At 48.2% G+C, this 23,283-nt stretch overlaps 1 protein-coding gene across 31 annotated transcripts in view; it reads right to left on the bottom strand.

Moving 5' to 3' along the window:
* The window catches only part of DHX30 (DExH-box helicase 30), a 47,604-nt gene that overhangs the window by 16,102 nt on the left and 8,219 nt on the right, over window positions 1-23,283 (bottom strand). For 8 of the 31 annotated variants that reach the window (XM_063805730.1, XM_063805723.1, XM_063805726.1 and 5 more), the window contains 4 exons: window positions 16,015-16,110; window positions 14,868-14,896; window positions 6,646-6,776; window positions 4,966-5,076 (listed from right to left, as the gene is read on the bottom strand). In XM_063805730.1, the coding sequence (XP_063661800.1) occupies window positions 4,966-5,076; window positions 6,646-6,776; window positions 14,868-14,874 (249 nt within the window). In that variant the 5' untranslated portion in view covers window positions 14,875-14,896; window positions 16,015-16,110. Of the gene's footprint in view, window positions 1-4,965; window positions 5,077-6,645; window positions 6,777-8,878; window positions 9,360-14,867; window positions 14,897-16,014; window positions 16,111-18,007; window positions 18,174-23,283 lie in introns of all 31 variants that reach the window. The other 23 variants (XM_054681810.2, XM_016941003.4, XM_024355450.3 and 20 more) reach the window with 7 other exon arrangements.

Below are 23,283 nucleotides of genomic sequence, written 5' to 3'. Positions count from 1 at the left end.
AGCTGAATACACAGAAACAGAGTAGACCTGGTAGTTACCAGGGGCAGGAAGAAAAGAGAAATGGGGAGATGTAGGTCCAAGGATGTAAAGTTACATATATATAAGAAGAGTAAGTCTAAAGATCTAATGTATACCATAAGGACTATAATTAATAATACTGTATTATAAACTGGAAATTTGCTAAGAGAATACATTTTTTTTCTTTTTTGGAGATGGAGTTTTGCTCTTGTTGCCCAGGCTGGAGTGCAGTGGCATGATCTCAGCTCACTGCAACCTCTGCATCCTGGGTTCAACCGATTCTCCTGCCTCAGCCTCCCGAGTAGCTGGACTACAGGCATGCACCACTATGCCCAGCTAATTTTTGTATTTCTAGTAGCGACAGGGTTTCACCATGTTGGCCAAGCTGGTCTCGAACTCCTGACCTTGTGATCCGCCAGCCTCAGACTCCCAAAGTGCTGAGATTACAGGCATGAGCCAGCGCCCAAGAGTACATTTTAGGTGCTCTTTTTTTTTTTTTTTTTTTTTTTTTTTTTTTAGAGAGAGAGAGAGTTCTGCTTTGCTGCCCAGGCTGGAGGTCAGTGGTATGATCTCGGATCACTGCAACCTCTGCCTCCCAGGTTCAAGCAATCCTCCCACCTCAGCCTCCCAAGTAGCTGGGACTACAGGCAAACACCACCATGCCCTGCTAATTTTTGTATTTTTTATAAAATACAAAAAAGGCTTTTCGCCCTGTTGCCCAGGCTTGTCTCAAACTCGTGGACTCAAGTGATCCGCCTACTTCAGCCTCTCAAATTGCTGGAATTACAGGCATGAGCCACCATACCCAGCCTTAGGTGCTCTTACCACAAAAAAAGATAACTATTTGAGGTGATGGATATGTTAATTTGCTTGAATATAGTATTCATTTCATTCTGTGTTTATGAAAGTGTATGTGAATATGAAACATCATACTGTACACATTAAATAAAGACAATAAAAAAAAATTATGCCAGGAGCCGTGACTCACACCTATAATCCCAGCACTTTGGGAGGCTAAGGTGGGAGGATAACTGGAGCCCAGAAGTTCAAGACCAGCCTAGACAACATAGTGGGACACCATCTCTACAGGAAAAAAAAAAAAAAAAAGAGGCCAGGCACAGTGGATCACACCTGTAATCCCAGCACTTTGGGAGGCCAAGGCAGGCAGACTGCTTGAGCTTAGGAGTTTGAGACCAGCCTGGCCAACATGGCAAAACCCTGTCTCTACCAAAAATATAAAAACATTAGCTGAGCATGGTGGCACACACCTGTAGTCCCAGCTACTTGGGAGGCTGAGGTGGAAGGATCACTTGAGCCCGGGAGCCAGAGGTTGCAGTGAGCCGAGACTGCGCCACTGTACTCCAGCCTGGACAACAGAGTGAGATCCTGTCTCAAAAAGAAAAAAAAAAAAAAAAAAAAAAAGAATTAGATGTTCCGTGAGGAACAAAATCATCCATGGTTGAGAATCACTGAGGTAGACCTACCCTATGGGAGATGGATATTTTCGAGACATTAAACACAGAGAGAATGGTTGAACCTGTAAGAGGCAAGATTCCCCAGGGAGGAAAGAAAATTAGCTGGGCATGGTTGTGTGTGCCTGTAATCCCAGCTACCTGGAAGCTGAGGCAGGAGCTCTGGAGTTCAAGACCTGCCTAGACAACATAGCTAGACCCCATCTCAATCAATCAATCAAGATGTTTTAGAGGGTGGAAGAGGAAAAGGTACTTGAGAGTGACCTAGAGAGAAAAGAGAAGCAGAGGTCTTCCAGTGGCTGAGGACGAAATGCATGGCAGTGCCAAGGCTACAGAGCACTGTGGGGATACAGAGGTGCACAGAGGCCAGGCAGTCAGCGCACATCTGTAATCCCAGCACTTTGGGAGGCCGAGGCAGAAGGATCGCTTCAGCCCAGGAATTAGAGACCAGCCTGGGCAACAGAGTAAGACCCTGTCTCTATTAAAAAAAAAAAAAAAAAAGATATTAACTGGCTCTCAAGTTAATATAAAATGGATCATTTTATCAGCCCCTCCAGATATAACCATTCATTAAGAATAGTTCAAGGTTCAACAATAAGGAAAATGCCAAGATGATGGGAGAGAGGAATTAAAAAAAAAAAAAAAGAAAAGAAAAAGGAAAAGGCCTTCAGAGAGAAAACTAAATACCTAAAGTGTGCAACAAGGAAAAGTATTTAGATTGGTCCACTAAAGCCTTTTTTTTCTGTTTTAAATTGAGTAAAATACACATAGGCTGGGTGCAGTGGCTCATGCCTGTCATCCTAGCACTTTGGGAGGCTGAGGCGGGAGGATGGCTTGAACCCAGGAGTTCAAAACCAGCCTCAGCAATATAGTAAGACCCCATCTCTATTTAAAAAAAAAAAAAAAAAAAAAAAAAGTAACTAGAGGGCATGAACGAAGATGGCCAAGTCAGCAGAGTGGAGAAAATACAAGCACAGAGAGCTGTTTGCAGTGGATCAGAGCCAAGGGAAAAAATCAGAGCACTGAATATTTTTGAGGCCTATAGAAAAGAACCAGAAGAGGAAGAATCTGAAAATTAAACAAAAGGGCAAGAGAGGAGATGCAGAAGAGACACAGAAAAGGGCACTGTTACAGTTTGGGTATCTGCCCCCTCCACATCTCATGCCAAAATGTGATCCTCAATGACAAAGGTGGGCCTGGTGGGAGGTGTTTGGGTCTTGGGGGCAGATCTCTCATGAATGGCTTGATGCCCTCCCCACAGTAATGACTGAGTTCTTGCCCTGTTAGTTCACACAGGAGCTAGTTGTTTCAATGACTCTAGCTTCTCTCTTGCTGTGGGACACACCAGCTCCCCTTCCCTTCCACCATGACTTCCTGAGACCTCACCAGAAGTCAAGCAGATGCTGGCACCAGGCTTCTTGTACAGTTTGCAGAACTGTGAGACAAATAAACCTCTTTTTTTTTTTTAATACATTACCCAGTCTCATGTATTCCTTTATAGCAATGGACTATTACAGGAACAGAGAAAAGAGATGGGTACTATGGGGGCCCAGAATAGCAACAGGGCCTCTTCAAATGCAGGAAAGAGAAAGGAACAGTAAAATCCTGGAGACCATGAGTAGAAGAGAAGCTGAGGGAATACGCATCCTGTGGCTTTTTCTTGTCAGAGTACAGATGAAGACTTAGGAACCTGGCCAGGTGCGGTGGTTCACACCTGTAATCCCAGCACTTTGCGAGGCTGAGGTGGGAGGACTGCTTGAGACCAGGAGTTTGGGACCAGCCTGGGCAACATGGAAAAACCCCATCTCTACAAAAAATACAAAAACATTAGCCAGGCATGGTGGCGAGGCCTGCAGTCCCAGCTACTGGGGAGGCTGAGGTGGGAGGATGGCTTGAGCCTGGGAGGTCGAGGTTGCAGTGAGCCATGATCATGCCACTGCACTCCAGTCTGGGCAACAGAGCAAGACCCTGTCTCAAAAAAATTAGAGCTAGGCACGGTGCCGCATGTTTGTAAACCCAGCACTTTGGGAGGTGGAGGCAGGAGGATTGTTTGAGGCCAGGAGTTAAGAGACCAGCCTGAGCAACATAGTGAGACCTCGTCTCTACTAAAAATGAAAAAATTTATTATTATTTTTTTTTGTGACGGAGTCTCATCCTGAGGCCCAGGCTGGAGCGCAATGGTGTGATCTCGACTCACTGCAACCTCCGCCTCCCAGGTTCAAATGATTCTCCTGCCTCAGCCTCCCGAGTAGCTGGGATTACAGGTGCCTGCCACCACACCCACCTAATTTTTGTATTTTTAGTACAGACAAGGTTTCACCATGTTGGTCAGGCTGGTCTCGAGCTCCTGACCTCGTGATCTGCCCACCTCGGCCTCCCAAAGTGCTGGGAATACAGGTGTGAGCCACCGTGCCTGGCCTAAAAATGAAAATATTTTTAAAAATTAAAAAAAAAGTTGGCCAGGCATGGTGGCTCATGCCTGTAATGCCAGCACTTTGGGAGGCCGAGGTAGGCAGATCACGAAGTCAGGAGATTGAGACCATCCTGGCTAACAAGTTGAAACCCCATCTCTACTAAAAATACAAAAATTAGTCGGGCATGGTGGCGGGCACCTGTAGTCCCAGCTACTTGGGAGGCTGAGGCAGGAGAATGGCATGAACCCGGGAGGCAGAGCTTGCAGTGAGCTGAGATCTCGCCAGCCCAGGCAACAGAGCAAGACTCCGTCTCAAACAAAAATTTAAAAAAATTAAAAAATTTAAAAAAAGTAAGACAGGACTACATTGCGATAGAGAAAAACCTACATGAAATGATGAGAAAAGAAAAACAGAAACCAACATGGAAATATATCCATCATGCTGTGTGTCAGAAGTTTTTCATAAAGTAGTTCCTCTCTGTAGTTTTTAAACCCACAGAAGATAGGCCGGGCGGTTTTTAAAACCACAGAAAATAGATTACGAGCTCACGCCTGTAATCCCAACACTCTGAGAGGCCTAGGCAGGTGGATCACTTGAGGTCAGGAGTTCAAGACCAGCCTGGCCAACAGGGTGAAACCCCCTCTCTACTGAAAATACAAATATTAGCCAGGCGTGGTGGTGGGCACCTGCAATCCCAGCTACTTGGGAGGCTGAGGCATGAGAATCACTTGAACCTAGGAGGTGGAGGTTGCAGTGAGCCAAGATCGCATCACTGCACTCCAGCCTGGGCAACAGAGTGAAACTCTGACTCAAAGGAAAAAAAAAAAAAAAAACAAAAACACAGGGAAAAAAAAAAATATATATATATATATGTATATATATGTATATATATATATATATATATATATCTCATTGGCTGAACAGTAAGAAAGGAATCAGGAAGTGGGAAGGGCTCAGGACAGGTGAGTGGTAGAACACTGGGCCAACCTCTACCAATAAAAACAAAGGGCAAGGAGTTTCCAGGAGGAAGGTCTCAGTGGCTTTCACTGAGGGAGGGTCACCTTGAACAGCTGGCAGGCCGCAGCTGCAGCCTGCCGCTCAGCATCGATCTTCTTGCTGCCATAGCCTTCTACCTCCACGCTCTTGGGCCACTTTATGTGCAGTGTGACTTTCTGGGGAAGAGAAGAGAGAAATCAGAAGTCTTGCCACTCCAGACTACAGAGTTGTTGCAAATTACATGGAAAATAAACAGTGGTGGACCTCACAGCAGCAATGTGCTAGGTTCAGAGTTGAGAACAGAGGACAGAACCCCAATCCCATCATTAACTCCTTATAAGGCTCTAACTGTCTCACCATGAAACAATCTGTTCTACCCCAAGTTGTTTTGCTCCTTCAAGGTGCCATGTTCTAGCCAGAGGCCAAGCTGGGATCCATCTTCATCTTTTTTTTTTTGAGACAGAGTCTTGCACTGTTGCCCAGGCTGGAGCGCAGTGGCACGATCTCGGCTCACTGCAAGCTCTGCCTCCCGGGTTCACGCCATTCTCCTGCCTCAGCCTCCCAAGTAGCTGGGACTACAGGCGCCCACCACCACGCCCAGCTAATTTTTTGTACTTTTAGTAGAGACGGGATTTCACTATGTTAGCCAGGATGGTCTCGATCTCCTGACCTCGTGATCCGCCCACCTCGGCCTCCCAAAGTGCTGGGATTACAGGCATGAGCCACCGCACCCAGCCTCATCTTTTTTTTTTTTTTTTTGTGGGGGACAGGATCTCACGCTGTTGCCCAGGCTGGAGTGCAGTGGCGCGATCACAGCTTACTGCAGCCTCAACCTCCTGGGCTCAAGCAATCCCCTCATCTCAGCCTCCCTAGTAGCTGGGACTACAGGCCTGCACCACAATGCCTGAGTAACTTTTTCATTTTTTGTAGAAATGGGGTCTCACTATGTTGCCCAGGCTGGTCCCAAACCCCTGGGCTCAAGGGATCCTCCCTACTCCGCCTCCTAAAGTGCTGGGATTACAGGCACGAACCACCACAACCAGGCCCCATCTTTATCTTTAAAAATCATCCAGACTGAGAGCAGTGGTGTCTCCCAGCATTTTGGGAGGCTGAGGAGGGAGGATCCCTTGAACCAAGGGGTTTGAGACTACCCTGAGCAACATAGCAAGAACCGGTCTCTACAAAAAATAAAAAAAATTAGCCGAGTGTGGTGGCACCTGTCTGTAGTCCCAGCTACTTTGGAGGCTGAGGCGGGAGGATCACTTGATCCCAGGAGTTTGAGGTTACTGTGAGTTATGATTGCGCCACTGCACTCCAGCCTGGGTGACAGAGAGACTCTGACTCTGTCTCTACAAAAATAAATAAAATAAATGTTAAAAAATCATCTAGAATGGTTTGCTGGCATGCTTCTATGGTTCCAGAATCTATAAGACTCTAAGGGCAAGAATTACCATTAACTCTAACCCTCTGCAGTCCTTAGTCGATGGGGGCAAAAACCAAGGATCCGCATAGGCGCCTGTCTTAGATAAGATGGCACCTCATTTGCCCTGTGTTCCCCTTCCCTAAACCAGGCACGTGTATTCTGGCTCTTCTTCAAACCTAGCTTTGCTCTGAGTCTCTGCTGACCATTTTAATTCAGGAAACCCATTCTATGGCCTCCTTGACAAAGAAACCTAAGACAGAAAGGACAAACAGCCTCCTTTCTGAGTCATACCAATGTTTTTCCTTGCCACCAGCAGAGTTACCTTTTTCTTCGGTCCATTTGTGTGCACGTAGACTAGTTTGTCTTTTGCATGTGAGATGCCAAGGGCTCTTCCAATCACACTGTTGAGAAGATTTTTGGGCTGTGGGAACTCTTTTAATAGGTCCCTAGAAGCTAAGAAAATAAGAACAAAAGCATTACAGTTGTTCTTTTTCTTTTAAAAACTCCACAGGGTGTGTATCAGGGCAACCCTGGGCTGGATTCTGAGGATGTTGGCTCATGACCCCAAACCACCCAGGAGCATCTTGGAAAAGAAAAGAGGAATGACTTCAGGGTTTACAGGGAAGAGTGGGGCCAGACCCACTTGAATAACCATCTCCTGAAGAAGGGCCAATGACCCACACACCACAGAAGGGATCCTACCAGCATCCTCTTCCCCGCCCAATCTCCTCATTTCATACATCACCTACAAAAGCCTGGTTGGTCAATAAACCCCCCAGTCTGATGTCTGAAAGAAGACACTAAACAAACAAGCAAGCAAAAAATACAAAAACAAAAATCCACCACACACACAAACTGGAGATCAAGACAATGCAAGGCTCTTCCTAAAATAAGACACACACAAGAGAGACCTGGCCCCATGTATCTCAAGTGATGAGATCCAGATGCTGAATACCAGGCCCCAGCTCTCAACCGTATCTAAGCACACTGCAAAAGACTCCCACAGAACCAAACAATGTGTGGGGACTGATTAAAGACCTCTACATCTGGCTGGGCGTGGTGGCTCACGCCTGTAATCCCAGCACTTTGGGAGGCCAAGGCGGGTGGATCACAAGGTCAGGAGTTCGACAACCTGGCCAACATAGTGAAACCTTGTGAAACCTCGTCTCTACTAAAAATACAAAAAATTAGCCAGGCCTGGTGGCAGGCGCCTGTAGTCCCAGCTACTTGGGAGGCTGAAGCAGGAGAATCGCTTGAACCCGGGAGGCGGAGGTTGTAGTGAGGCAAGATCGCGCCACTGCAATCCAGCCTGGGCAACAAGAGTGAAACTCCATCTCAAAAAAAAAAAAAAAGAAAGAAAGAAAACCTCTACATCTGAGCAGGCATGAATTACTCCTCCCCCAAGTTCTCTGGAATCAAGGGGAAAATTGATGCATCAGATACCATGAGAGGTACCTCGCTTCTTTTTACTTGTTTTTTGGATTAATCCCAGAGCAGAAAGGGAAGAGATATCTACCTAGGGTAAGCTTGTACCAGACACAAGGCTTAACCAGGTCATGAAGAGGTCTGCTAGGAACATGGGGGGCCATATCATTCTCCACTCTAGCCTCTGGCAGCTCCAAAAGGAGCTGTATATATGCACATGTGCACCTGCGGGTACACTGATCACCTGGGGAGCTTTTTCACCGCATGGACATCCAGCTCCCCACAGGGGACCTGAGAATGGGAGCGATGTTGGAGGCGACTCTATATTTTCAAAAAGTGCTTCCAAGCGTTCTGATGTAACTCTGCTGCCTGGTTTGAGACTGTTTCCTTGGGACAGACTCCTGTGTCAAGTGGCCAGGATGGAGGACACCTGATCCTGTCTCCCTCTAAGCGGTAACTTGTAAAGCAACTAAGAGTCAAGCAGTTAAGCAGTTAAGAAACCATATCTAAGTGGACTTGGCCGGGGCGAGGGGGGTTTCGTCACAGAGGGACCCAACTTCGAGTAGCCCATTACACCCACTGGTTTAACAATAGAGCTGCACTGAGACCACCACCCCGCCCCCACCTTCAGCTCTATAAGGTTGGTGGAGGCTGCCGCTCTCTACCCATCCTTGATGCTTTCAACAGTTTTATCCTCTGCACTGTTTGGGAGGCACAAAGCTGGAATCCACCAGAACAGTCATTCTGTCTCTATTTGAGATCCTGATGTCCCAGGAGTTACTTTGGGCTATTTCTCACACTGGTGAGGGCATGCTTGTCCCTAGAAGCTCTAGCCCTTGGCCACTCATCCTGGCAGGAGTTGGACTTTTACTCGTTTTCCCCACTCCCTCGAGGTCTCGCACCTCTCACCTATTCTTGCCGGGAGCAGGTACTTCTAAGGGTCCATAAGGGCCTGTGTCACGCTAAGCTTTACAAACAGCAAGGCCGCTGCCCGCCGACGGATGGCGAACTTGGCCACTATGGAAGAGAGGACCCCCGGCCGCCAGGCCCGATTTCGGCCCGCGCCCCTAGCTCTGCCATCCCAGGAGTCAAGGGCGCTGCGGACCGCCCGCCCCCGCCGATGCCCTCACCGTTCACCAAGATTCCGTCGCCTTCCCCAGGCCCGCCGGGGGCCATCCCTGACTCGGCCTCGGCGGCTTCCTTGGTGTGGTCGGGGTGGGCGCAGCTTGAAGAGAAGCCGCGCGAGCGACCCTGTCGCCCAGCAGCGCGGGGACCCAGCGGCTGCAGGCGCGGAGAGATGCCGGCGGCCAGCGCCATGAGTCTCCTAGCGGCCGCCATCGTGCTCCCACCGACCCCGAGGCCTGTGCGCGGCAGGGACCGGGCGAAGAGAACGGGAGCGGCCGGCCCGAGCGCCGCGCGCCCCCTGCGGGCCGGGCGGACCCGAGGCCCAAGCCTAGGCGAGGGCATCAGCAGCCCGTCCTCGCTCACCACAGCCCTGGGCCTTCAGTAGGCGGGCTCGGCGCTGCCCAGGGCTAGGACCCTGCAGAGCTCACTCTCCAGCAAATCTAAACCAGCAGTCGTGTGGATGGAAGGCAGGAAGATGGAATGAGGCTGTTGGGGGGAAAATAATGCTAGGCCTTAGCTCAGTGTCATCTAAGGAAGCGAAGTTAGTTCCCTCTAGGTCCTACCAATTGTTCCTAACTACCTCTCACGTGCCTCTGGCAAATTGGCAGCCCCATCTTATTTAATGGCTTACAAAGTAAACCTGGTGAAGATCTGGAGCCAGGGCCAGGCGCCGTGGCTTATGCCTGCAATCCCAACACTTTGGGAGGTTGAGGCAGATGGATCCCTTGAGCCCAGGATTTTGAGACCAGTCTGGGCAGCATAGTGAAACCCCAACTCTATTAAAAGTTTAAAAAACGAAAAAGAAAATCTGGAGCCAGGCCAAGGAAGACCTCTTCAGGAAACAGATTTAATCCCCAGGGCTGGAGGGGAAGGTGAAAACACCCAGCTTTGGAAACTGCCAAGAATTGAGCTGGTCCAGCGTGAAGTCCAGCAGTGAAAGTGCTGTTCCTCGCCAGGCGCAGCGGCTCACGCCTGTAATCCCAGCACTTTGGGAAGCCGAGGCAGGCAGATCACCTGAGGTCAGGAGTTCGAGACCAGCCTGGCCAACATGGTGAAACCCCATCTCTACTAAAAATACAAAAATTAGCCGGGCATAGTGTCGCACGCCTGTAATCCCAGCTACTCGGGGGGCTGAGGCAGGAGAATCGCTTGAACCCAGGAGGCGGAGGTTGCAGTAAGCCAAGATCATGCCACTGCACTTCAGCCTGGGTGACAGAGCAAGGCTCCATCTCAAAAAAAAAAAAAAAAAAAAAAAAGGAAAAGAAAATGGTATCTGAAAGCTGAAGGAGACAACAGTCTAGACAGAAAGGCCCCACCTGGACAGCAGGACCCAAGCCCTTTGTGGCACTTGAGGAAGCCCTCAGGATAGCACTCTGTTCTGACAGCCATTTGGCATAAGACTGAAATGCCATGATTTCTTAGATTTGCCTCTAAAGAAGCCAAAATGAAGAGCTATACACAAAGCAACACTGGCCATGAGTTGTTAATTGTTGAAGCTGGGTGACAGGTACTTGCAGGTTCATTATACTATTTTTTCTAGTTTACAACACATGTGTTGTACAGATGTTTAGATTTTTATGTTAAAAAAAAATCAGCCAGACGCAGTGGCTCATGCCTGTAATCCCAGCACTCTGGGAGGCTGAGGCAGGCAGATCATGAGGTCAGGGTATCAAGACCATCCTGGTCAACATGGTGAAACCCCATCTCTACTAAAAATACAAAAATTAGCTGGGCATGGTGGCACGCGCCTGTAGTCCCAGCTACTTGGGAGGCTGAGGCAGGAGAATTGCTTGAACCCGGGAGGCAGAAGTTGCAGTGAGCCGAGATTGCGCCACTGCACTCCAGCCTGGCAACAGAGTGAGACTCCGTCTCAAAAAGACAAAAAAAAAAAAAAAAAACCAGGGATGCCAACCAACTAGTTTGTTCCCAGGGGGGTCTTTGTCTCGGTTTGGTTGTGTCCCCACCCAAATCTCATCTTGAATTGTAGCCCCCATAATTCCCATGTGTCATGGGAGGGACGTGGTTGGGAGGTCATTGAATCATGGGGGTGGTTTCTCCCATATTGTTCTCATAGTAGTGAGTAAGTCTCAAGAGATCTGATAGTTTAATAAGGGGAAACCCCTTTCTTTTCTTTCTTTTCTTTTTTTTTTTTTTTTTTTGAGATGGAGTCTCGCTCTGTTGCCCAGGCTGGAGTGCAGTGGTGCAATCTCGGCTCACTGCAAGCTCCACCTCCCAGGTTCACACCATTCTCCTGGCTCAGCCTCCCAAGTAGCTGGGACTACAGGTGCCCGCCACCACACCCGGCTAATTTTTTGTATTTTTAGTAGAGACAGGGTTTCACTGTGTTAGCCAGGATGGTCTCAATCTCCTGACCTCATGATTCGCCTGCCTTGGCCTCTCAAAGTGCTGGGATTACGGGCGTGGGCTACTGCGCCTGGCCTTTCTTATTTTTTATGTTTATTTTTTTGAGACAGAGTCTTGTTCTGTCACCCAGGCTGGAATGCACTGGCACGATCTCGGCTCACTGCAACCTCTGCCTCCTGGGTTCAAGCGATTCTCCTGTCTCAGTCTCCCAAGCAGCTGGTATTACAGGTACGTGCCACCATGCCCAGCTAATTTTTGTATTTTTAGTAGAGACAGGGTTTCACCATATTGGCCAGGCTGGTCTTGAACTCCTGACCTCATGATCCACCCACCTCGGCCTCCCAAAGTGCTGGGATTACAGGCATGAGTTACCACACCCGGCTGGGAAAACCCCTTTCACTTGGTTCTGTCTTTCTCTCTTGTCTGCCACCATGTAAGGTGTGCCTTTTGCCTTTCACCATGGTTGTGAGGCCTCTCCAGCCACATAGAACTGTGAATCCATTAAACCTTTTTTCTTTATAAATTACCCAGTCTTGGGTATGTCTTTATCAGCAGCATGAAAATGGACTAATGCAGTCCCCTTTTCCTATTCATTTATTTCAACTGGGTTCTAACAGCAAGAGTCACCCTGAGCAAGTATTTCACCTCCACAAACCTCAATGACTCTTGTAAGATAAGGGCAACTCTTTACAGCAGCTCTTGGAACTCTTCTGCTTCTGTGATCTTCTCCTCACTGGTCTAGAGCAGGAGTTGGAAAACTACAGCCTGCAGACCAAATCCAGACCCCTGCCTGTTGTTAGAAAGTTTTATTGGAACAGAGCTACACTCATTTACTACGTTATTTGCTATTATCTATGACTGCTTTCATTCTATAATGGCAGAGTCAAATAACTGCAACAGAAAGCATATGCCCCACACAGCGTAAAATATTTATTACCTGATGATTACAAAAAAAAGATTACCAACTCCTCCTCTAAAGGACCTTAAAGACCAGGTACGGTGGCTCATGCCTGTCATCCCAGCACTTTGGGAGGCCGAGGAGGGTGGATCACCTGAGGTCAGGAGTTCAAGGCCAGCCTGGCCAGTGTGGTGAAACTCCATCTCTACTAAAAATACAGAAATTAGCTCTGGGCATGGTGGCGGGTGCCTGTAATCCCAGCTACTCAAGAGGCCGAGGCAGGAGAATGGCTCAAACCCAGGAGGGAGGTTGCAGTGAGCCGACATTGTGCCATTGCACTCCAGCCTGGACAACAGAGTGAGACTCCATCTCAATCAATCAATCAATCAGTAAAGGACCTTAAAGAAAGTTAGAAAAAAGGGCTGGGCACGGTGGCTTATGCCTGTAATCCCAACACTTTGGGAGGCTGAGGCGGGCAGATTGCCTGAGGTCAGGAGTTTGAGACCAGCCTGACCAACACGGAGAAACCCCCTCTCTACTAAAAAAATACAAAAAATTAGCCAGGCATAGTGGCACATGCCTGTATTCCCAGGTACTCGGGGGGCTGGGGCAAGAGAATCACTTGAACCCAGGAGGCGGAGGTTGCGGTGAGCCAAGATCGCACCATTGCACTCCCACCTGGGCAACAAGAGCGAAACTACATCAGAAAAAGAAAAAAGAAAGTTAGGAAAAAGGCCAGGCATGGTGGCTCATGCCTGTAATCCCAGCACTTTGGGAGGCTAAGGCAGGCAAATCACTTGAGCCCAGGAGTTGGAGACCAGCCTGGGCAAAATGGTGAAACCCGGTCTCTACTGAAAATACAAAAAAATCAGCTGGGCATGCTAGTGCATGCCTGTAGTTCCGGTTACCAGGGAGGCTGAGGCACAAGAATCACATGAATCCAGGAGGCAGAGGTTGCAGTGAGCTGACATCATGCCACCACATTCCAGCCTGGGTGACAGAGTGAGACTCCATCTCATAAATAAATAAATAAATAAATAAATAAATAAATAAAAATAGAAAGAAGAAATAAAACAAAGGCAAAAAAAAAAAAAGAGAGAGCCTTACGCATGCACCCCTTTCTTTACACCAACATTAAGCCTTCTCCGTATTCTTGGAGGAGAGAAAGTTGATTCCTTTCCCTGTGAAAAAGGAGGGAAGTTCTGAAAAAAGAAAGCATTTACTGGCTCAGCAATCTCTCTATCCACTTCTGGATCGGGGATGACATCTGGTACTACATGTGCTAAACAACTACATCTAGCAGCACAGAATTAAGGCGTAAAGGATCTGCTGAATACACGGGAGAATGCTTTAGGAACCTATACTTTGGAGGCCCCAGAAAAAGGCAACAAGAGGAAGCCCAAGATAGTTCAGGCTTTGGGGCAGAGCAGAGAACTTCCGGAGGGACAGTGGAAGGGACCACCAACACCTAAAGAAACCAGGGGTCTCAGCCTATATTTTGGCAACTTACCCAACCATATATAGATATATTACACGTGGTCAAAATGGCAAGAAAGGATCCACTTGGCTGGCAAGGAGACGGGTAAGAGGAGCTACAGGAGCCAGGTGGGCACCCGACTGCCCTACCAGGTCATCCGTCCTCATGGCTTCCCCTTCCACATAAGCCGCAGGTCTCTTTTTTTTTTGAGATGGAGTCTCGCTCTGTTGCCCAGGCTATTGTGTAGTGGTGCGATCTCAGCTCACTGCAACCCCCGCCTCCTGCGTTCAAGCAATTCTCCTGCCTCAGCCTCCCAAGTAGCTGGGATTACAGGCATGCACCACCACGCCCAGCTAATTTTTTGTATGTTTAGTAGAGATGGGGTTTCACCATGTTGGCCAGGCTGGTCTCAAACTCCTGGCCTCAGATGATCCACCCACCTTGGCCTCCCAAAATGCTGGGATTACAGGCGTAAGCCACCATGCCCGGCCAGCCACAAGTCTCTTGACGTAAACCACCACATCAAGAAGAGGGCACACATCTATTTGAGGCAATGGACAGGAAAGATCAGTTTTGTGGCCCCCAAGATCCTGCCAGAAGTGTCATCCCATGGTGCTGTGTCTCAAATCTGAGTAGGTGGGGCCGAGTGACAGGGGACAGCCAGAGGTGAGTTTCTTGATGTACTCACCCTTTACCCTGGAAGGAAGCCTTGGGAAGACATTGGCAGTGGAGGAAGGGGGGTCAAGGAGGTAGGGAGGTGATCATTTTTTTTCAGTTCCAAATCTGATTCTGCTGAGTACTGTGATCAAGATAAATGGCCACCATTTTCTGTGCACTGTTTTCCTTATATAAACACCAGAGAGACTGTTGCTGCAACACATCTCCTTAAGGGCAGGAGCACCAGTGAAGCCTCTAGGGAGCTAGAAAGCACAGGGGAGAGGCCTGATCGCTATCCGCAGGCCAAGAGGGGCTGTTGCTTCTAGCTGAGAGAGAGAAGGCAAAATGCACACACCCACGGATGCCTCCTGGAGGCGCAGCTGTGAGGAGAGACCACCAGGCTCAGGTCTGCACTCCTCTGGGGAAGAGAGCACAGCACTTGTGGGGCTGCCCCAGAGGCAGCAACTGCCCATCCTGCGATCAGTGTTCTCCGCGGCGTGTGCTCAAGAAGGCACTGCCTAGCCAACTGCCGGGTTAACCCCGACTAACCGTCTTCAAGCTTAGCCAAAGCACATCTGACACTCTCAGAGCCACTCACCTGCCATGTTGGAAATGTTAACGTTCAGCCTTTTCGAGTTACAGGGCATTTTAAGAAAGAAAAAAAAAAGGGCAATCAACTCTTGTTTTGGTAACGGTAGGGGGGTGGCATTTCTTTAAAACCTAAGTCAAATGGTCAGGGGGCTAGAAGTACTCATTTCTATCCTGCTGTCAGTAGTCAGGGCCGCGGCAGCAGGAGTGTGAAAACTGCCTGGGACGCAGCAGCAGCATGGGCTGCAGAAACTGAGGTGCTCTGTGTTCCCCACACTCCTCCTGAGCTCTTGACCTTCAAAGCACTTTACAGACAGACCCTAGAGTAGACATGCTGTCTCTAGATGAGACAATGACTCTATGACCTAAAACAGGGCTCCTTCTGCTAGGCAGAGGGGTGTGAACAGGCAGCCTATGGGGCAGAAAAGAGCAACTATTAGGACAAAAAGGCTTCCAGGAGCACTGGCCTTAGCAGGCCTGGAAAAGGTATATTAATAAGTCTGAGGGAGAAGAGGAGGCGCTCATGTGCAGCGATGCTTCCCTGGGTCCTATCCCTGGCGCCATCCCTGGGTACTGATAGGGCCTGAGGTAAGCTGCCACTTACCTGGTGCTCTAACATTCTCCCCAATCAAAAGGACAGCCTACCTTGCCAAGTGGACTGAGAGGCACATTTTAATGTCAGTAAAGTGCTTTGAGGTGCCACATGGGAGACAGGAAAGTGATCTGTGTGTATCCCCAAAGCCTCCAAGATGGAAAGCACTAGGGTTGAGTCAGGGCTATCTGTTCCAGCCCTGCTACAAGCACCCTGCTCTCTGAGCCACCTGATCAGGGACTTCTAGGAGCCTCGATGCCCCAAGCCCTGCGGATTCTCCATGCGGGTGCTGAGAGAACCACCCAAACTGAGCCTAGGCTTTAGTCCAGGCCACACAAGGAGGCCCAAGAAGACTACAGGGTCCAGGCCATGAGTCAAGGGATCATGATAAAATCCAGACTTTTCCAAGTAATTTCTCCCTCAGGGCTCCAATAGCTCTGCTAACCCCACCCTTCCTCACTCGCTTTCTGGAGGGCTGTGGCCCTGGCACCAGGGCTCCCATTGCCACCCACCTCCCCACAGACCCTGGACCAAGCTGTTGCTGGAGGCAAGGCTCCTCCCTTACCTCGAGAGATGGTCCCTCCTGGGGCAGGGTTGACACACATGGGTGGAAGGCGGGGTGGGGGAAGTTTGCACTGACGCTGCCTGTGCTGGGCCCGATCTGGGGAAAGAGAGAGGGCATCAGGGCGACATGTTCTCACCCCTCACAGTCACAGACCCCTGAACTGACTCACTCAGAGCATCCGTGAGGAGCTCTGGGCAACAGGGCTGCTGGACAGTGCTGGGAGCAGCCACAGGTTCTGAGGAACAGCACTAACAATGCCACACAGGAAGAAGGCAAGCGTCTCATATGATGTGATATGTGACAGCCTTAGAGAGAGCCCTCAAACTCTTCCTGTTCCCTTAGCTACCCCCTATGAGGTTAACACCCATCCTATATACTTCTCTTAGTCTTAAGTTGTGAGGATGTGACAGGACAACAGGAGAAAGCTGAAAGCCTTGGTACTACGTCAACTCAAAAGCACCACGTGTCTGCTTCTTATGGTAGCTACCTACGCCTTTGCTATGCGTTCCCCAGATGGCTACCTCAGCCACCAAATCTCAAATCATTCTTTCCCTCCAAGAGCTGGGCAAGAGAGGGACGACTGGACTATGTGGGTCCAGCTTGAGAGCTAAAACCAGACACACACTTACCAGCCTTCTCCCTCTTTCTAAAAGAGAACAACCTGCCATTCCAAATACTTCCATTCATTTGGGGGCTAAATGCTACTTATTAGTAACCAGAAAGTACATTTCTAAGAAGTCCCAACAACTTGAGGTACATGAACGAAAATTAAGACACTCACTGAGTCTTCCACGGGAAGGTGGAAATACATGGGTAAGGAAGGCGGAAATATATGGGTAAGGAAGGCTTAAGGTCCTTTTAAACCACCTAAATGGTGACATTCAGAGAGTCACTAGTCTGGGGGCTGGGAGAAATGCATGCACTCTTTGCTCTCTTTGCCCTTCTGGTTTCAGTACAGTAAATGGGGTAGAAGGGGAGCAGAGATGGCCACACACACCTGAAGCTTGAGAAACCACCTGTTCTACAAAGATGTTCATTTGTGGAATGCAAATTGACTCATATACAATTGGTAAAGAGGAGAAAGATATCAGTAAAACATGACTTGTTTCAAAAAATTCTGAAAGCAAAGGAGCTGAAAAAGCAGGAGTAGAATTATAATCTTCAGCAGGAAAGAAAAAGCCCTTTCAGCTATTTTTTTTTTATTAAAATTGAGTGCCTATACCTATAGAGAATCAAGGTGGTAGATACAAAGGTGTTCACTATACAATTTCTTCAATGTTTCAGTATTTTTGAAATTTTTCACAACAAAATGTTGGGGGAGAAGCAAGTCCTGCATTCCAACCCTCCTCCCCCACAGTCCCAGCTGCACACACTCCTTTACCACAGTGGCTGTTTCAGAACTCCACCTCCACCTGGGCTTCCTCGGTAACTGCCAGCTCTGCTCACATTAGAAGGCTCTTTGTAGCCCGGCACGGTGGCTCACGCCTATAATCCCAGCACTTTGGGAGGCCGAGGCCAGCGGATCACGAGGTCAAGAGATCGAGACCATCCTGGCCAACATGGTGAAACCCCGTCTCTACTAAAAATACAAAAATTGGCAGGGCATGGTGGCGTGTGCCTGTAGTCCCAGCTACTCAGGAGGCTGAGGCACGAGAATGACTTGAACCCGGGAGGCGGAGGGTGCAGTGAGCCGAGATCGCACCATTGCACTCCAGGCTGGCCACAGAACAAGACTCCGTCTTAAAAAAAAAAAAAAAAAAAAAGAAGAAGACGGCTCTTTGTACATTTGCAGCATCACATCACCCTGAGCTGCCTGTCTAGGTGGTCCAAAGCATCTTCCCAAGCACCAATAATTGTTTTTTGTCATATTTTGGTCACAAAGTTGCAGTTGCATTGGCCCAATTCTATTTTTCCCATAAGCTCTCTTATAATATTATAGATGTGTGATTTTTTCTTTTTATTTTATAGGTATGTGATTTTACAGAAAACATACATAGAGTTACAGCAGACGTGCCTGTAGGATCTTCTAGAACTAAGTGCCTAGGATCAAGGTTTATTTTGAAACTAATTCCAGTTCTGCCTTGAAGCTAAGGTTGGAAATGACCAGCTCAACCTCTCCATTCCTGTTTAAGGAGGGTCCTCATTCACATCCAGGGATGCTGGATTGAAAAAAAAAAAAAAAAAAGAATAAATGATTCAATGATTAGTTATTATCTCATTAAGCATTTTCAGCAATTGGGAGAGAGTTGTTACAATCCCATAACTTCACTGAGCCCACTTCTGACCATGTACCTGGAGAGAAAATGCACATTCTTGCTATTGATCCAGTGTTTTTCAAAGTTTTGTGCTGGCTGTGAAAGACTCAGCTTGCTCTTTTTTTTTTTTTTTTTTGCTCTTTTTTATTGTTCAGCTTGCTCTTTGTAGCCTGAGTCTGATGGCATTACAGGTAAGAAATCAGACAGCTAAGTTAAGATGCTGGCAAGGGCAGTAACAAGTAACTTACCAGGAACATGGGCATTCTTGCCAACCGCTTTGTTAAATTACATAATGAGAAAGATGGTAGCTAGCCACAAGACCCAGTGGGCCACCATCCACAATGCTGCATGGAATTGCTATAGCTGTTTCCATCAGAACCATCAAATGGCCCATCCTATTGAGGCTATAAGCTCCAGAGTACCAAGAAGCATCTCTGAAATAGAGCTCTCTTCACCCTAGTGTCTCCTACGCAGCAGGTGCTCAATCATGCAACCTCACAGCACACTGCATGCTGAGGCAAGGCTATAGCTCTCCAGTATTTATCAAGGGCATACCATGCCCAAGAATAAGGGTTGAGCACTGACCACAGCCAGGTGCTTTTCCTATATTTCAGCTCTAATATCTTCACTGTAGTCCTGAAGATAGCAGGTAGGAAACAGGATCAGGTAAGTTAACACCTTGCTAGTATTAGGGAAAGCCAGATTCAAGCCCCAGTCAATGAAACTCGGGAACCTCAAGCTTCACATCAACTTACATTTCTTCTCAAGGTTCATGACACCCTAGGAACTCATAATTTCATGATGAAGAGCAAAGAAACATGTAAAAGGAAAACTCAAGCCAAGCACAGTGGCTCACACCTGTAGTCCCAACACTTTGGGAGGCCAAGGCAGGAGGATTACATGAAGCCAGGAGTTTGAGAACAGCCTGGGAAACACAGGAAGACCCTGTTTCCACCAAAAAAAAAAAAAAAAAAATATTTTTTAAATTATTTTATTCCTTAAAAAAATACAGAACAAAACAAAACAAAACTAACTAACAAAAAACGGCCGGGCGCGGTGGTTCACGCCTGTAATCCCAACACTTTAGGAGGCCAAGGCGGGTGGATCACCAGGTCAGGAGACTGAGGCCATCCTGGCTAACATGGTGAAACCCCATCTCCACTAAAAATACAAAAAATTAGCCAGGCGTGGTGGCTGGCGCCTGTAGTCCCAGCTACTTGGGAGGCTGAGGCAGAAAAATGGCATGAATCTGGGAGGTGGAGCTTGCTAAAAATACAGAGAGACAGGGTCTCCCAATGCTGTCCAGGCTGCTCTCAAACTCCTGGCTCAAACAATCTTCTTGTCTTGGCCTCCCAAAGTGCTGGGATTACAAGCATGGGACACGGCGCTCAGACAGAAAAAAAAAAGTTTTTTTTCTTTTTTTTTTTTTTTTTTGTTTTGAGACAGAGTCTCGCTCTGTCACCCAGCCTAGAGTGCAGTGGTGTGATCTCAGCTCACTGCCACCTCTGCCTCCCAGGTTCAAGCGATTTGCTGCCTCAGCCTCCCAAGTAGCTGGGATTACCATGCCCGGCTGATTTTTCTTTTTTTTTTTTTTTTTTTTAGTAGAGACGGGGTTTCACCATGTTGGCCAGGCTGGTCTCGAACTCCTGATGTCAAGTAGTCCACCCACCTTAGCCTCCCAAAGTGCTGGGATTACAGGCCTGAGCCACCGCGCTCAGCCGAGGATCATGATTTTTATTGGGCTTTCCATCTCTTTACAAAATCAGTACTATTAATTCAGAGACACTCACCATGAGAAAACCTGCTTTCATCGACCTTTTACAAGTGGGTAGACAATAAAGCCCACTGGTTAGTAAGTAAACACAAAGTGCTAATTTTAGCTAAAAAAAAAAAAAAAAAATGTGCTGCCCACACTAATCTCAAGTTCAGTTTTTTCCTTCTTACATATAGCTGGCCAAAAAAAAAAAAAAAAAAAAAGCCCAGGATGACAGAAATAAATTTTTTCAAACAATATGAAAACAGATGGAGTGCCTGGAGATACACAAGGAGGCAGGGACAGGCTGCTCTCTGAGCCCTAGTACGTCCAGCCCTCCTTCTGGCCCCATTCAATGGGTTACACAGGGCACCACTTGGCCAGGGGTTTCCCAGGCCTCGAGGAACACAACTTAGAGAGAGAGAAGACACAATCAGGAAGACCTATTTAATCAGCAGTTATAGACGTTCTGTTATGGTTCTTATTTATTTGTAAAATATCCTCAGACAGAAGCCTCAGGATCAGCTTCAACACGGGCTACAGGCCCTTTACTCTTCAGTCTCTTGAAGAAAAAAAGTCATGTTCTAAGAAATACAAAGCTCTCAGGATCTGGCCCCTAAAGTCCCCACAGGCTACTTTACCTCCTATAAACACATTGTGAACTCTACCCTAGAGCCCTGTCAAGGCTCAATTCTGCCATTGCCTATGCAACCCCCTCACTCAGTGTGCTGTAGAGCACTAATTTCAAGACTTGCCAGAATTTCTTTTTTTTTTTTGAGATGGAGTCTCGCTGTTTCGCCCAGGCCAGACAGTGGCGCGATCTCGGCTCACTGCAAGCTCCGCCCCCTGGGTTCACGCCATTCTCCTGCCTCAGCCTCCCGAGTAGCTGGGACTATAGGCACCCGCCACCGCACCCGGCTAATTTTTTATTTTGTATTTTTAGTAGAGACGGGGTTTCACCATATTGGCCAGGATGGTCTCAATCTCCTGACCTCGTGATCCGCCTGCCTCGGCCTCCCAAAGTGCTGGGATTACAGGCGTGAGCCACCGTGCCCGGCAAGACTTGCCAGAGTTTCTATGATCACTAACGTAAGAATGACTTTGATATAGTGTGGATATTTGTCCCTACCCAAATCTCATGTTGAAATGTAATCTCCTGCTGGTGGCTCACGCCTGTAATCCCAACACTTTGGGAGGCCGAGATGGGCGAAATCACTTGAGCTCAGGAGTTAGAGACCAGCCTGGCCAATATGGCGAAATCCCATCTCTACTAAAAATACAAGAATTACCCGGGTGTGGTGGCACACGCCTATAGTCCCAGCTACTCGGGAGGCTGAGGCAGGAGAATTGCTTGAACCCGGGAGGCAGAGGTTGCAGTGAGCCAAGCTCGTGCCACTGCACTCCAGCCTGGGCAACAACAGAGTGAGACTCTGTCTCAAAAAAAAAAAAGGAAATGTAATCTCTGCTGTTGAAGGGTCACAGAATGGATCCCTCGTGGCTTGCTACTATCCTTGTGATAGTGAGGAAATTCTCATGAAATCTTTTTTTTTTTTTTGAGATGGATTCTTGCCCTGTCGCCCAGGCTGGAGTGCAGTGGCACAATCTTGACTCACTACAACCTCCACCTCCTGGGTTCAAGCAATTCTCGTGCCTTAGCCTCCCAAGTAGCTGGGAATACAGGTGCACACCACCACGCCTAGCTAATTTTCTGTATTTTTAGTAGAGACGGGTCTCATCATGTTGGCCAGGCTGGTCTCAAATGCCTGACCTCAAGTGATCCGCCCACTTTGGCCTCCCAAAGTGCTGGGATTACAGGTGTGAGCCACTGTGCCCAGCCTCTCATGAGATCCTGTTGTTTATTTTATTTATTTATTTATTTATTTTTGAGATGGCATCTCACTCTTGTTGCCCAGGCTGGAGTGCAATGGCACGATCTCAGCTCACTGCAACCCGTCTCCCAGGTTCAAGTGATTCTCCTGCCTCAGCCTCCCGAGTAGCTGGGATTACAGGTGCCCACCACCACACATGCCCTTTTTTTTTTTTTTTTTTTTTTGAGACTGAGTCTTGCTCTGTTGCCCAGGCTGGAGTGCAGTGGTGTAATCTCGGCTCACTGCAACCTCTGCCTCCCGGGTTAAAGCTATTCTCCTGCCTCAGCCTCCCAAGTAGCTGGGACTATAGGCGCAGACTGCCACGCCTGGATAATTTTTTGTATTTTAGTAGAGACAGGGTTTCACTGTGTTGTCCAGGCTGGTCTGGAACTCCTGAGCTCAGGCAATCCGTCCACCTTGGCCTCCCAAAGTGCTGGGATTACAGGCGTGAGCCATCATGCCCAGCCAATCTTGTTTAAATTGTGTGGCACCTCCCCAACTCTCTCTCTGGATCCTGATTTTTGCCATGTGACATGCCCGCTCCCGCTTCACCTTCTGCCCCTGAGTGAAAGCTCCCTGAGTCCTCCCCAGAAGCCAAACAGATGCCAGCACCATGTTTCCTATACACCCTGCAGAAATGTGAGCCAATTAAACCTCTTTTCTTATAAATTACCCAGTCTCAGGTATTTTTTTATACCAATGCAAGAACAGCCTAATACAGACTCAATCCAACTTCCACCAGTGTTTACTGAGGCCTACTATGTGTGAAATGCTGGCCAGGTGCTATGCATCGTAAAAGCACACAACAGGCCCTGGCTACAGGGAGCTTCCAATCTAGTGACAAAATGATTAATTCAGAATAGACTAACCATGAGAACGAACAGGTATGGTACTGAGGAAGATTGGAGAAAGATTGCATTTGGTCAACAGAATTAGGAAAGGTTCATGAAGGAGATGGTATAAAATACTAGCCTAGAAAAATAGGATTTTAGAGGCCAGCCACGGTGGCTCACACCTGTAATCCCAGCACTTTGGGAGGCCGAGGTGGGTGGATCACTTGAGGTCAACAGTTTGAGACCAGCCTGGCCAACATGGTGAAACCCCGTCTCAACTAAAAAAAAAAAAAGAATTAGCCGAGCTTGGCAGCCGGTTCCTGTAATCCCAGCTACTACAGAGGCTGAGGCAGGAGAATTGCTTCAACCCAGGAGGAGGAGGTTGCACTGAGCCGAGATCGTGCCACTGCACTCCAGCCTGGGCGACAGAAGTGAGGCTCCATCTCAGAAAAAAAAAAAAGGATTTTAATAAGCAGGGAGTACGCAGAAGGGGGCACTGGGAGGAAGCATGGCAAAGGCCATGGCAAGGGTTGGCACAGATTCTAAGCACCATGCAAAAG

The sequence above is a fragment of the Pan troglodytes genome, chromosome 2 (genome assembly GCF_028858775.2).
Source record: "Pan troglodytes isolate AG18354 chromosome 2, NHGRI_mPanTro3-v2.0_pri, whole genome shotgun sequence".
In the NCBI taxonomy this organism is placed as follows: domain Eukaryota; kingdom Metazoa; phylum Chordata; class Mammalia; order Primates; family Hominidae; genus Pan; species Pan troglodytes.
This window is presented reverse-complemented; position numbering and strand designations above follow the sequence as displayed.